Here is a 14,507-nt window from a genome sequence, read left to right as displayed (position 1 = left end):
GAGAGTGAGACACAGGGAGAGGGGGGAGAGATTGAGAGGCAGAGAGAACAGAGAGAGTGATTGATTGAGAGATGGGGAGAGAGCGATTGGGAGACAGAGAGTGAGAGATAGGGAGAGAGAGAGAGATAGAAGATGTGTGTGTTCAATCAAAACTGTGCCTAAATGATCAATCAATCAATGAAATCAACACGGTATCAGTAAGTAAGGTGAGGTGACTGATTTTATATATATATATATATACTGATTGATATTAGGAGATGCTGGGACAGAGACAGCTTCAGGTTTACAACTCTCTGAAGCCTCTGGTGCTCTATTCTCAGTTAGCACCATGTCTCTATTCTGACATCATTAGAAAACCAGACATCTTAGTCCTCCCTGTCTCTCTTTCTACCTCCCTCCTGATCCCCCTCCCTCCCATTTTACCTTTCTCTCCCCCCCCCCTCACCCTGTCTCTCTTTCCACCTCCCTCCTGTTCCCCCTCCCTTTTACCTTTCTCTCTGCCCCCTCTCCATGTTTCTCTTTCCACCTCCCTCCTGTTCCCCGTTTACCTTTCTCTCTGCCCCCTCTCCCTGTTTCTCTTTCCACCTCCCTCCTGTTCCCCCTCCCTGTTTACCTTTCTCTCTGCCCCCTCTCCCTGTTTCTCTTTCCACCTCCCTCCTGTTCCCCTCCCTCCCTTCTTACCTTTCTCTCTGCCCCCTCTCCCTGTTTCTCTTTCCACCTCCCTCCTGTTCCCCTCCCTCCCTTCTTACCTTTCTCTCTGCCCCCTCTCCCTGACTCTCTTACCACCTCCCTCCTGTTCCCCCTCCCTCCCTTCTTACCTTTCTCTCTGCCCCCCCTCTCCCTGTCTCTCTTACCACCTCCCTCCTGTTCCCCCTCCCTGTTTACCTTTCTCTCTGCCCCCTCTCCCTGTCTCTCTTACCACCTCCCTCCTGTTCCCCTCCCTCCCTTCTTACCTTTCTCTCTGCCCCCTCTCCCTGTTTCTCTTTCCACCTCCCTCCTGTTCCCCCTCCCTGTTTACCTTTCTCTCTGCCCCCTCTCCCTGTTTCTCTTTCCACCTCGCTCCTGATCCCCCTCCCTGTTTACCTTTCTCTCTGCCCCCCTCTCCCTGTCTCTCTTTCCACCTCCCTCCTGTTCCCCCTCCCTCCCTTCTTACCTTTCTCTCTGCCCCCTCTCCCTGTCTCTCTTACCACCTCCCTCCTGTTCCCCCTCCCTCCCTTCTTACCTTTCTCTCTGCCCCCTCTCCCTGTCTCTCTTACCACCTCCCTCCTGTTCCCCCTCCCTCCCTGTTTACCTTTCTCTCTGCCCCCCTCTCTCTCTGCCCCCCTCTCTCTGCCCCCTCCTCTCTCTCCCCCCTCTCTCTGCACCCCTCTCCCTGCACCCCCTCTCTCTCTCCCCCTTTCCCTCCCTATATCTCATTATCTCTTGACCTCCTCTCCCCTCTCCCCCTATTTATCTCTCTCTCTTTCTCTCCCTCTCAGAACTGGGTCATGCTGTGGTCCCACTGGACCTGGGGAGCGTTGCATTCTGGGTACAGGGGGAGGGGGAAGCAGACTGACAAGCCGTTTCTGAATAAACCGATCTTCTGACTGTACCTGGGGGAGACACACACACACACAGATCATTTATGTTTGCATAATCCCTCTCTCTCTTCCTTTCCCTCTTTTTCTTTCTGTCTCCCTCTCTCTCTCTCAGCACGCATTATCTATCTTACCTGCACATGATCTCATGAGTCATTAAAACCCGACACATTTCAGGGTTCTTATCCTGTCCCTCATAGGTGATCGCCTGGAGATAGAGAAAGAAAACAAATTCAATTTTTATGAACTCCCATATCTATTGTGTGAAATACCACAGTATGCAATCACAGCACCAGGATTTGTGAAGAACAAACACCATTGTAAATACAACCAATATTTATGTTTATTTATTTTCCATTTTGTACGTTAACTATTTGCACATCGTTACAACACTGTATATACACATAATATGACATTTGTAATGTTTCTATTCCTTTGGAGCTTTTATGAGTGTAATGTTTACAGTTAATTTTTTATTGTTTATTTCACTTTTGTTTATTACCCATTTCACTTATTTTGGCAATGTAAACTTATGTTTCCTATGCCAATAAAGCCCTTTGAATTGAATTGAGAGTGAGAGTGAGAGTGAGAGTGCGAGAGAGAGTGAGAGTGAGAGTGAGAGAGAGAGAGTGAGAGTGAGAGAGAGAGAGTGTGTTAGAGAGATAGAGAGAGAGAGAGAGAGTGAGAAAGTGAGAGAGAGAGTGTGTTAGAGAGATAGAGAGAGAGAGTGAGAAAGTGAGAGAGAGAGAGAGAGTGAGAGTGAGAGAGAGATCGAGAGAGAGACAGAGAGAGAGAGAGAGAGAGAGAGAGAGAGAGAGAGAGAGAGAGAGAGAGAGAGAGAGAGAGAGTGAGAGTGAGAGAGAGAGAGTGAGAGAGATCGAGAGAGAAAGAGAGAGAGAGAGAGTGAGAGAGAGAGACAGACAGACAGACAGACAGACAGAGAGAGGTTTGGTTTGTTCGTAAAATAGAGCTGGCCAAGTGGTTTTCATCTGGTAGCATGAGATACATAATGTGTATGTGCGTGCGTGCGTGCGTGTGTGTGTGTGTGTGCGTGCGTTTATGAGCAGTTGGTCTGCCAGACTATAGTATAGTGCACCATCTGGCCCGTCCACTACCTCTTCCAACATCCTCGGTCCAGTTTCACCTCTCGCCAACCACACTACATGCTCTCAGACCTGTGAGTCACACACAGACAGACACACACCCAAAGGTACCCACGCACACATTGCCTTTCATGAAAGAGATGGTACCTGTTTGGTCATGGAATCAATGAGGCGCACGTAAAAGTCCTGTTCTGTCCTGATACCTACATACAGAGAGAGAGAGAGAGAGAGAGAGATAGTAAAGAGATATAAGGTAAAGAGAAAGATATATACAGTAAAGAGAGACAGATACAGTAAAGAGAGATATATACAGTAGAGAGAGAGATAGTAAAGAGATATAAGGTAAAGAGAAAGATATATACAGTAAAGAGAGACAGATACAGTAAAGAGAGATATACAGTAAAGAGAGATATACAGTAAAGAGAGATATACAGTAAAGAGAGATATACAGTAAAGATAGATATACAGTAAAGATAGATATACAGTAAAGAGAGATATACAGTAAAGAGAGATATACAGTAAAGAGAGATATACAGTAAAGAGAGATATACAGTAAAGAGAGATATACAGTAAAGAGAGATAGATACAGTAAAGAGAGATATATACAGTAGAGAGAGATATACAGTAAAGCAAGAGAGAGAGAGAGAGATACAGTGGGGCAAAAAAGTATTTAGTCAGCCACCAATTGTGAAGTTCTCCCACTTAAAAAGATGAGAGAGGCCTGTAATTTTCATCACAAATACATTTAAACTATGACAGACAAAATGAGAAAAAAAAATCCAGAAAATCAGATTGTAGGATTTTTAATTTATTTATTTGCAAATTATGGTGGAAAATAAGTATTTGGTCACTTACAAACAAGCAAGATTTCTGGCTCTCACAGACCTGTAACTTCTTCTTTAAGAGGCTCCTCTGTCCTCCACTCATTACCTGTATTAATGGCACCTGTTTGAACTTGTTATCAGTATAAAAGACACCTGTCCACAACCTCAAACAGTCACACGCCAAACTCCACTATGGCCAAGACCAAAGAGCTGTCAAAGGACACCAGAAACAAAATTGTAGACCTGCACCAGGCTGGGAAGACTGAATCTGCAATAGGTAAGCAGCTTGGTTTGAAGAAATCCACTGTGGGAGCAATTATTAGGAAATGGAAGACATACAAGACCACTGATAATCTCCCTCGATCTGGGGCTCCACGCAAGATCTCACCCCATGGGGTCAAAATGATCACAAGAACGGTGAGCAAAAATACCAGAACCACACGGGGGGGGGGACCTAGTGAATGACCTGCAGAGAGCTGGGACCCAAGTAACAAAGCCTACCATCAGTAACACACTACGCCGCCAGGTACTCAAATCCTGCAGTGCCAGACGTGTCCCCCTGCTTAAGCCAGTACATGTCCAGGCCTGTCTGAAGTTTGCTATAGAGCATTTGGATGATCCAGAAGAAGATTGGGAGAATGTCATATGGTCAGATGAAACCAAAATATAACTTTTTGGTAAAAACTCAACTCGTAGTGTTTGGAGGACAAAGAATGCTGAGTTGCATCCAAAGAACACCATACCTACTGTGAAGCATGGGGGTGGAAACATCATGCTTTGGGGCTGTTTTTCTGCAAAGGGACCAGGACGACTGATCCGTGTAAAGGAAAGAATGAATGGGGCCATGTATCGTGAGATTTTGAGTGAAAACCTCCTTCCATCAGCAAGGGCATTGAAGATGAAACGTGGCTGGGTCTTTCAGCATGACAATGATCCCAAACACACCGTCCGGGCAACGAAGGAGTGGCATCATAAGAAGCATTTCAAGGTCCTGGAGTGGCCTAGCCAGTCTCCAGATCTCAACCCCATAGAAAGTCTTTGGAGGGAGTTGAAAGTCCGTGTTGCCCGGCAGCAGCCCCAAAACATCACTGCTCTAGAGGAGATCTGCATGGAGGAATGGGCCAAAATATACCACCAACAGTGTGTGAAAACCTTGTGAAGACTTACAGAAAACGTTTGACCTCTGTCATTGCCAACAAAGGGTATATAACAAAGTATTGAGATAAACTTTTGCAAATAAATTCATTAAAAATCCTACAATGTGATTTTCTGGATTTTTTTTCTCATTTTGTCTGTCATAGTTGAAGTGTACCTATGATGAAAATTACAGGCCTCTCTCATCTTTTTAAGTGGGAGAACTTGCACAATTGGTGGCTGACTAAATACTTTTTCCCCCACTGTATACAGTGAAGAGAGAGAATGACAGTTTAGAGAGAGAGAGATATACAGTAAAGAGAGAGAGATATACAGTAAAGAGAGATAGATATACAGTAAAAAGGAAAATATATATACAATAAAGAGAGAGAGATATACAGTAAAGAGAGAGATGATAACAGTAAAGAGAGAGATATACAATAAAGAGAGAGAGATGATGACAGTAAAGAGAGAGATATACAATAAAGAGAGAGATGATGACAGTAAAGAGAGAGATATACAGTAAAAAGAGAGAGATACAGTAAAGAGAGAGAGAGAGATATACAGTAAAGAGAGATAATGACGGTAAAGAGAGATATATACAGTAAAGAGAGAGATACAGTAAAGCGAGAGAGAATGACAGTTTAGAGAGAGATACAGTAAAGAGAGAGATAATGACAGTTTAGAGAGATATACAGTAAAGAGAGAGAGAGAGATACATTAAAGAGAGAGATAATGACAGTAAAGAGAGAATGACAGTAAAGAGAGAGAGATATATACAGTAAAAAATAAAATATATACAATAAAGAGAGAGATATACAGTAAAGAGAGAGGAAGATACAGTAGAGAGAGAGAGATACAGTAAAGAGAGAGAGAGAGATACAGTAAAGAGAGAGAGAATGACAGTTTAGAGAGAGAGATATAGTAAAGAGAGAGAGATATACAGTAAAGAGAGAGAGAGATACAGTAAAGAGAGAGAGAATGACAGTTTAGAGAGATAGTAAAGAGAGAGAGATATACAGTAAAGAGAGATACAGTAATGACAGTTTAGAGAGATAGTAAAGAGAGAGAGATATACAGTAAAGAGAGATACAGTAAAGAAAGTGAGATACAGTAAAGAGAGAGATATACAATAAAGAGAGATACAGTAAAGAGAGATACAGTAAAGAAAGAGAGATACAGTAAAGAGAGAGATATACAGTAAAGAGAGATACAGTAAAGAGAGATACAGTAAAGAGAGAGATATACCGTAAAGAGAGAGAGATACAGTAAAGAGAGAGAGATATACAGTAAAGAGAGATACAGTAAAGAGAGAGATATACAGTAAAGAGAGATACAGTAAAGAGAGATATATACAGTAAAGAGAGAGATATACAGTAAAGAGAGATATACAGTAAAGAGAGATATACAGTAAAGAGAGATACAGTAAAGAAAGATATATACAGTAAAGAGAGAGATATACAGTAAAGAGAGATATATACACTAAAGAGAGAGAGATATTCAGTAAAGAGAGATGTTAAAGAGATACATAGAGAAACATACAAAGATAGTTAGCCTGTACGGTATGTATGTATGCTATTAGTATTCATGGGCCTAATGGTCATTTTGGTTTCAGATTCAATTAAAATACAATATTCTGAATTTGGTATTGTTAATAGGTATAGAAGATTGCCCATTTTTTGTAGAGCACATAAGTCTGTGGCATTCTCTACTAAAAGTTCATGTAAAAAAAAAAGATATACACTAAAGTCAAAAGTTTGGGGTCACTTAGAAATCTCCTTGTTTTGTAAGAAAAGCATTTTTTTGTCCATTAAAATAACATCAAATTGATCAGAAATACAGTGTAGACATTGTTAATGTTGTAAATGACTATTGTAGCTGGACACGGCTGATTTTTGATGGAATATCTACATAGGTGTACAGAGGTGGTGGAAGGGGTGCTTTGGTGGTGGTAAAGTGAGAGATTTGTACAGGGTAAAAGGGATCTTGAAGAAGGAAGGCTATCACTTCATTTTGCAACGCCATGCCATACCCTGTGGACGGTGCTTAATTGGAGCCAATTTCCTCCTACAACAGGACAGTGACCTAAAGCACAGCTCCAAACTATGCAAAAACTATTTAGGGAAGAAGCAGTCAGCTGGTATTCTGTCTATAATGGAGTGGCCAGCACAGTCACCGGATCTCAACCCTATTGAGCTGTTGTGGACCAGTTTGACGGTAAGAAGTGCCCATCAAACCAATCCTATTTGTGGGAGGAGCTTCAGGAAGCATGGGGTGAAATCTCTTCAGATTACCTCAACAAATTGACAACTAGAATGTCAAAGGTCTGCAAGGATGTAATTGTTGCAAATTGAGGATTATTTTTATCGAAAGAAAAGTTTGAAGGACACAATTATTATTTAAATTAAAAATGATTATTTATAACCTTGTCAATGTCTTGACTATATTTCCTATTCATTTTGCAACTCATTTCATGTATGTTTTCATGGAAAACAAGGACATTTCTAAGTGACCCCAAACTTTTGAACAATAGTGTATATTAATAGGCTAATAGTAATGCTTACATTAAGTTAATATTTTTTATAATAATAACAATCAATGTTATTTTCGTATGTAAATAACACATTTGCAATTACTGTAATTTTTTTTATCCCATATATTTAATTCAAATGAATTCTATTGCGTTGGAATTCCCTGGGGGATTGGTATGTAATAAATCTGTGTGTTTGTGTGTGTGCTGACCATACCATTGCTGTATAGGAGCAGTAGCCTGTACTGTATCCCATTGTTGGTCTTTTCCCCTGACGTTTCCTGCCAACACACACACTCAGTCAGGTCACAAAGAACAAAACCCACTACACACACAGATTTACAAAAGGCTGTCTTTAAATGTACCAAATATATATTTCGATATCAATATCAGAAACGATATGACAACTTTTTTAAAAACTATATGTAAATAATTTTCAAAATATGTCCCACGATAAATATAACTCACGGTAATGAATTCAGTGCCTTAGAGCCATATAAAAGTGATATGACTAGTTAGGCAACAGAACGCCGGCGTATATACCCTACTAATAAATTAGATTTGTGTTTAACAAAAAATATACGATTTTAATACTGGAACAATATCCTACTGAAAGAAAATTGCATGTCTAAAGAGTTTTCTGGTGACAATTACATACGTTTAGTGCTGTAATATTGTCAATAGCAATAAGTTATTATACAATTTATCGTTAGAACGCTGGAATATGAGTAAATGATCGACGCGGACAGCGGCTTTAAGCGGCGGGTTGTGGGTCAAAGATATGAATAATAAATACACAAAGTATCGAATAAAACAGATGGTTCCTTCCATGTAGTCCAAGCTAATATAAAAACAACTCAAAACCATATCTATTAAAAGTATATATCTATTAAAAGTATTGTAAGACAACATTTGTATTTTTAATTGTAGCAATAACTTAAGCAATATATTCATGAGCCTCATGCATGTAAAGGAACTGCTGCAGATGTCAAATCAATATATATAGGCTGCTGATAGGGTTATGGCTTTTATAATGTTTTGTGAAAACTCACCTTATCCTTTTCAACAAATCCAACGAAGCTGGTTCTCTCTATCTCCACCGGCTGCCCTTGTCTGTCGTACAGAGCCAGCACGAAGTGGAAGAAGTTGGACTTGCGAAGGTTGGAGGGCGGTTGTTTCTCGAAATGTGCCCGGGCTAGAGCCACTCCGCTGCGGATACAAGCAGCACCAAGACCCATTACCACAACTTTCACATGGATGCCACTGTATTACACATGATTTCAACAATTCGAAGTAAAATAGTAAAACATTAAAATTCTGGCCCCGAAATTGTCAATATATCTTGACTTTCATTTTACATTTTAAACAATTTTGAAAATAAATTCAGGCTGAAATGTCATAATTCCACTAGGTCATTTGCACATGTCTGAAAAGAGTTATGGGCCAAGCAAAGATGATTTACAAATGGTCAAAGTATAGCCTTACCCTATATGGATAGTTGGGATTTGGTCGCTATATGAATAGTTGGGATTTGGTCGCTATATGAATAGTTGGGATTTGGTCGCTATATGAATAGTTGGGATTTGGTCGCTATATGAATAGTTGGGATTTGGTCGCTATATGAATAGTTGGGACTTGGTCGCTATATGAATAGTTGGGATTTGGTCGCTATATGAATAGTTGGGATTTGGTCGCTATATGAATAGCCAATGCTAGATGTGGGGACCTTTTGCCTAGTTGCCTAGTTAAATAAAGGTCAAATAAAAATAAATAATACTAATTGTCGACGGACTGTAATGGTCAACGTGTCTCGAAAATAATGATTATATTATTGTTTTACTACGTTATAATTATTGACGTGTCATTAGAAATAATAACTAGGCTGTAAAATTAGGCCTGTGTCTGACAAGTTTAAATCCTTTGGCTATAGTGTTTATTTTGATTGATTTGATAGGCTACTAGCTAACAGGCTACCTGAATAAGTTACAATGAACAGAATCAAAACCATTGAGTAAGCTATGCCTTAGCCTAGCTTCAATCACAGACATGAAGCCTGCAAGCTACAGTCAAATCCCCCAAATCAATATTAGGCTATATGCCTAGAAAAGGAAACCAACCGTCCATTGGGAGCGCAATGCTGTCCCAAAACACATGTGGTACGTCTCAGACAACGGGTCTGGGATAAAAAACCTCCAATATATATATTCTCCATTCCCCGGGGCCAGTGTTGACTGGCTAGCCACCTCGGGCTTACCTCTGGGCGGCTGTGTTTGCGTCCAGCAGCCCGGCGCCATGCATCCAGCTCCGCACGGCGTTCATCCCGGTCAACAAGGGCTCTTCTTTCATAACACTCCCGCTCCTCTGGATGTTCTCCTGGATCCCAAACATCAAAACACACGTTTCCTCCTCCCGTCACAATATGTGCCTCTCGCTCCCTGTCTCTCTCGCTTCCTTTTTATTCCTTCCCCGTGGCTTTTGATCACTCAGACTAAAGAGAGATGTTCGGTGCGCAAGTGGCGCGGTGTTTCTCACTTATTTTTGTAGTTTTCACTCAGAAACGAGAGAGAGAGAACTATGAACGCGATGAGGGTCTGGAAAGGGTGCTGTCAACGTCCAGGGGTTAGTGGGCTGTGCGTCAACAACTCTTGTGAAGAAGAAAAGTCCTCCAGGACCATCAGGTGAACGCGATGGGGTGGGTGCTCCCAGAAATCAGTAAACGTAACTTAAAAAAAGAGCCAACATTTTAGAGAAGAGAAACAAGCATCAACCAATCAAGTTCTTTCTTCCTCAAACCTACTGTTGCTTTATTGTCTTCAGAAACCTCTCTCAGTTCTCAGATGAAAGGAGCGCGCGAGGAGACGCTAGGCCATAGATCCGTTCGTTGCTCCTGTCCGTTCGCTGCTCCTGGAGTGAGCTGTTGTCTCTCCTTCCCAAAGGAAACACTTCTGAAGGTCTCCTCCGGTAACCGAACACGAGTGAACTCAGCTGGAAGGGAAGCGGGCGTGTCTGGTGAAGAGGTGGGTCAACACCCCCATACACAGTGCGTGCACGGTCGCTCATCATCATCTATCGATGGTCCTCAACCCAGCCATGTTGTATCCCCCGCCTAATGCGCACAGTCCTGCCCCAACCACTTAACCAGGGTGTGTGTGTATGCGTGTATGTGTGTGCGTGTATGTGTGTGCGTGCGTGTGTGTGTGTGTGTGTGTGTGTGTGTGTGTGTGTGTGTGTGTGTGTGATCACAGGGCATGCCTTCGGGATTTGACATCTCTCTCTCGCTCTCTCTCTCTCTCTCTCTCTCAATTCAAATTGAATTCAATTCAATTCAAGTCAAGGGGCTTTATTGGCATGGGAAACATGTGTTAACATTGCCAGAGCAAGTGAGGTAGATAATAAACAAAAGTGAAATAAACAATAAAAAACAATAAAAATGAACAGTAAACATTACACAAACAGAAGTTTCAAAACATACATAATATACAGTGTTTTAACAATGTACAAATAGTTAAAGTACACAAGGGAAAATAAATAAGCATAAATATGGGTTGTATTTACAGTGGTGTTTGTTCTTCACTGGTTGCCCTTTTCTTGTGGCAACAGGTCACAAATCTTGCTGCTGTGATGACACACTGTGGTATTTCACCTAGTAGATATGGGAGTTTAAGAAAATTGGGTTAGTTTTCAAATTCTTTGTGGATCTGTGTAATCTGAGGGAAAGATGTCTCTCTCTCTCTCTCAATTCAATTCAATTCAATTCAAGGGCCTTATTGGCATGGGAAACATGTGTTAACATTGCCAAGGCAAGTGAGGTAGATAATATATAAAGTGAATATATAAAGTGAAATAAACGATAAAAATTAACAGTAAACATTACACATACAGAAGTTTCAAAACAATAAAGACATTACAAATGTCATATTATATATATACAGTGTTTTAACAATCTCTCTCTCTCTCGCTCTCTCACACACACACACACACACACTCACACACACACACAAACACACTCACACACATTTCTAATGCAATATTGCCATCTACTGTCTCATTCCCAACCAGAGAAAATCTCAAACTCTACTTTGTCTCTTCTCACTCTCACCATAGTTGCAGGAAGTTGGGATGCTGCAGCACCCTGATAAACTGAAATCATTTTGCCAAAATTAGTCAAAAAATCATTTGACTCCTGTCTGAACATTTGACTCCTGTCTGAACATTTGACTCCTGTCTGAACATTTGACTCCTCATTTGACATTTATCTACAGAGACTCAATAGCTTCTAAAAAATCTAGTTGTGGATTAAGTTTTATCACTTACAGTCGGGAAAGGCCGCAATTTTGTAAGCAGGCACGCCATATTTAGAACCTCTTGTTGCATTGTGGCCGTAGATATGATCCATAGTAGTATTTTGAAACCTTTAACACTGGTCTTTTGAAAGTTAAACTCATGGGTACACCAGCAGTGGCTGCCAGTCCTGACATTTGTGGATTATATTTCTATGGTTGGTTGTGGCTGTCAGTTTGTCTTTCACAAATTACAAAATACAATCGCGAGAAAAACATAGGCCTACTGTTTGGAAAGCAAATGACTACTGCTGAAAAGAGAAGACTGATCTGTCTGTAGATCTGTCCCCCTCCCTAATTCTACTTCTGAGTGATTCTGAGCAAACAGCACTGTTTTTCAAAGTAGCTCATCTGGAGATATTGCCACTAGTGCATCGGCCATCACCACTAAGTAGCCAATGCTTCATCTTCATCATTGGGTGAGTCAGTGTCACTGGAAAGAGTATTTTATATACTATACATATACACTACCGTCAAATGCTTGGACACACCTACTCATTCCAGGGTTTTTCTTTATTTGTAATATTTTCTACATTGTAGAATAATAGTGAAGACATCAAAACTATGAAATAACACATATGGAATCATATAGTAACCAAAAAAGTGTTAACAAAATCTAAATATATTTTATATTTGAGATTCTTCAAAGTAGCCACCCTTTGCCTTGATGACAGCTTTTCACACTCTTGGGGTTATTGTGTGCAGATTGATGAGGGACATTTAAAAAAAAAACAATTTTAGAAAAAGTCAAGGGGTCAGAACACCTTCCAAATGCACTGTATAACCTGAAACTGAATATGGAGCACACAATTAAAATGACAGATCAAACTTATAAGGGTTTCCGTTATGAAAAGTTGGAGCTGGACAAGTGACTGGGAAGGTTTGAATTCAGCTGACATTTGAGAAATGTACCGTTAATCCATATGCATTGTGGGTCATTAGGGTGTCTACCCACAAAGAGACATCAATAAATTAGGCATATTAGCCAAATGAGACACATTTAGTCCTTGTGTTTTGATGTGTAACATATGCAAAACTGTGTAGCCTATTGTTTAATTTGATTTGACTTTACTCAAAAGTGGTTCAGCTGTCAGAGATTTGAGCATTAAATGCATCAGGGCATGTAGGCTTAGGAGTCCACTGTATAATATTAATACTAAACAAATACATATAAAGGTAGCTTAGTTTAGATTGGGATATAGAGATATGTGGAGGGCATGCTATAACACCAACGTGTATCCTGGATACCTGTCAGACAGGCTACTGTGTTTCTTATACAGACATGGGCGTACAGAAGGAGGTCATTAGTTATTTTTTTAATCCGAATATTTTTTATAAAGATAAGTGTTATATTTTTGGATTATAGGAGTAACACTGGTAGGCCTGAAACATTCTTCAGAGACAGTTGAAGCATTGGAATGCACTGCCTTCATATCATAGGACTGCAGTATAACAGGCTAATAGCCACACCACACCAAACCTTCACAAAAGTGAATCAACTTTATTAAGGTAATATCGAAAGTAAGTCAAGCCATTGTTCAGAAAGTATGATCTGGATATTACATAGAGGAAAACACAACGTTACAGTTGGAAGTTCATTTGGTCAAAGACAATGGTTGAACCGAATGAATAAAAAAAACACTTGTTCAACCCACTGTTCAAAACCTTCACACAAGTTTTGAACAGGCTATATTGGAAGGAGATCCTTCGCCCCAGTCTGAGGTCCTGAGAGCAGGTTTTCATCAAGAATCTCTCTGTACTTTGCTCCTTTCATCTTTCCCTTGCTCCTGACTAGTTTTCCAGTCCCTGCCTATGAAAAACATCTCCAAAGCATGATGCTGCCACCACCATGCTTCACCATAGGGATTGTGTCAGGATTCCTCTAGATGTTACACTTGGTATTCAGGCCAAAGAGTTCAATCTTGATTTCCTTAGACCAGAGAATCTTGGTTCTCTTTCGGTGACATTTGGCAAACTCCAAGCGGGCTGTCATCTGCCTTTTACTGACGAGTGGCTTCCATCTGGGCACTCTACAATAAAGGCCTGATTAGTGGAGTGCTGCAGAGATGGTTGTCCTTCTGGAAGGTCCTCCCATCTCCACAGAGGAACTCTGGAGCTCTGTCAGAGTGACCAACGCATTCTTGACCACCTCCCTGACAAATCCGCTGATTGCTCAGTTTGGCCAGGCGGCCAGCTCTAGGATAAGTCTTGGTCGTTCCAAACTTCTTCCATTTAAGAATGATGGAGGCCACTGTGTTCTTGGGGACCTTCAATGCTGCAGACAGTTTTTGCTACCCTTCCCCAGATCTGTGCCTCGACACAATCCTGTCTTGGAGCTCTATGGACAATTCCTTCGACCTCATGGCTTGGTTTCTGCTCTGACATGAACTGTCAACTGTAGGACCTTATATAGACAGGTGTGTGCCTTTCCAAATCATGTCTAATCAATTGAATTTACCACAGGTGGACTCCAATAAAGTTTTAGAAACATCTCAAGGATGATCAATGGAAACAGGCTGCACCTGAGCTCAATTTAGAGTCTCATAGCAAAGGGTCTGAATACTTATGTAAATAAGGTGTTTTTGCAAACATGTAAAGGGCTACAGTCAGACATGGCTGAAAGGAAACTCATGGATGTTCCTAGAACACAACTGCTGAGGAAGCCCACAAGCCCTAGAGAGCAAGACCTATCCAACTCATCACCTACACCCCACAAAGTTCAGAACTATTTGGCATCATTACAAAAACATTGGTATGTTCTACTCTTAGACTTTAGGGAATACACTTCAGCAGCCTCCTGCTGCTGCCTACAATAGAGTTAACAACATTAAAGACAGTGTTGTCCAATCCGACAACAGCCAAGGCGCAAACAAGACCATGCTCCTGCATATTCCCACAGTCAACTACAAGTGTGGCAATTGTACTCAATGCCAGTACACAGTAGCGTAGCTTAATCATGACGGGCCCAGGTGCCCCAAAAAATTACGGGCCCCTTTCAC

General features: G+C 41.0%; 1 protein-coding gene across 2 annotated transcripts in view; it reads right to left on the bottom strand.

Annotated features, from left to right (window-relative positions):
- The window catches only part of LOC112235250 (transcription factor COE1-A-like), a 103,815-nt gene extending 93,521 nt beyond the window's left edge, over positions 1-10,294 (bottom strand). For both annotated transcript variants that reach the window (XM_042303329.1, XM_042303330.1), the window contains exons 1-5: positions 9,423-10,294; positions 8,221-8,377; positions 7,386-7,449; positions 2,828-2,883; positions 1,712-1,785 (exon numbers count right to left, since the gene is read on the bottom strand). In XM_042303329.1, the coding sequence (XP_042159263.1) occupies positions 1,712-1,785; positions 2,828-2,883; positions 7,386-7,449; positions 8,221-8,377; positions 9,423-9,556 (485 nt within the window). In that variant the 5' untranslated portion in view covers positions 9,557-10,294. The remainder of the gene's footprint in view (positions 1-1,711; positions 1,786-2,827; positions 2,884-7,385; positions 7,450-8,220; positions 8,378-9,422) is intronic.
- Between the last annotated feature and the right edge of the window lie 4,213 nt (positions 10,295-14,507).

The sequence above is a fragment of the Oncorhynchus tshawytscha genome, linkage group LG21 (genome assembly GCF_018296145.1).
Source record: "Oncorhynchus tshawytscha isolate Ot180627B linkage group LG21, Otsh_v2.0, whole genome shotgun sequence".
NCBI classification, from domain to species: domain Eukaryota; kingdom Metazoa; phylum Chordata; class Actinopteri; order Salmoniformes; family Salmonidae; genus Oncorhynchus; species Oncorhynchus tshawytscha.
The sequence above is the reverse complement of the archived record's forward strand: the minus strand, read 5'-3'. Positions and strand labels throughout refer to the sequence as shown.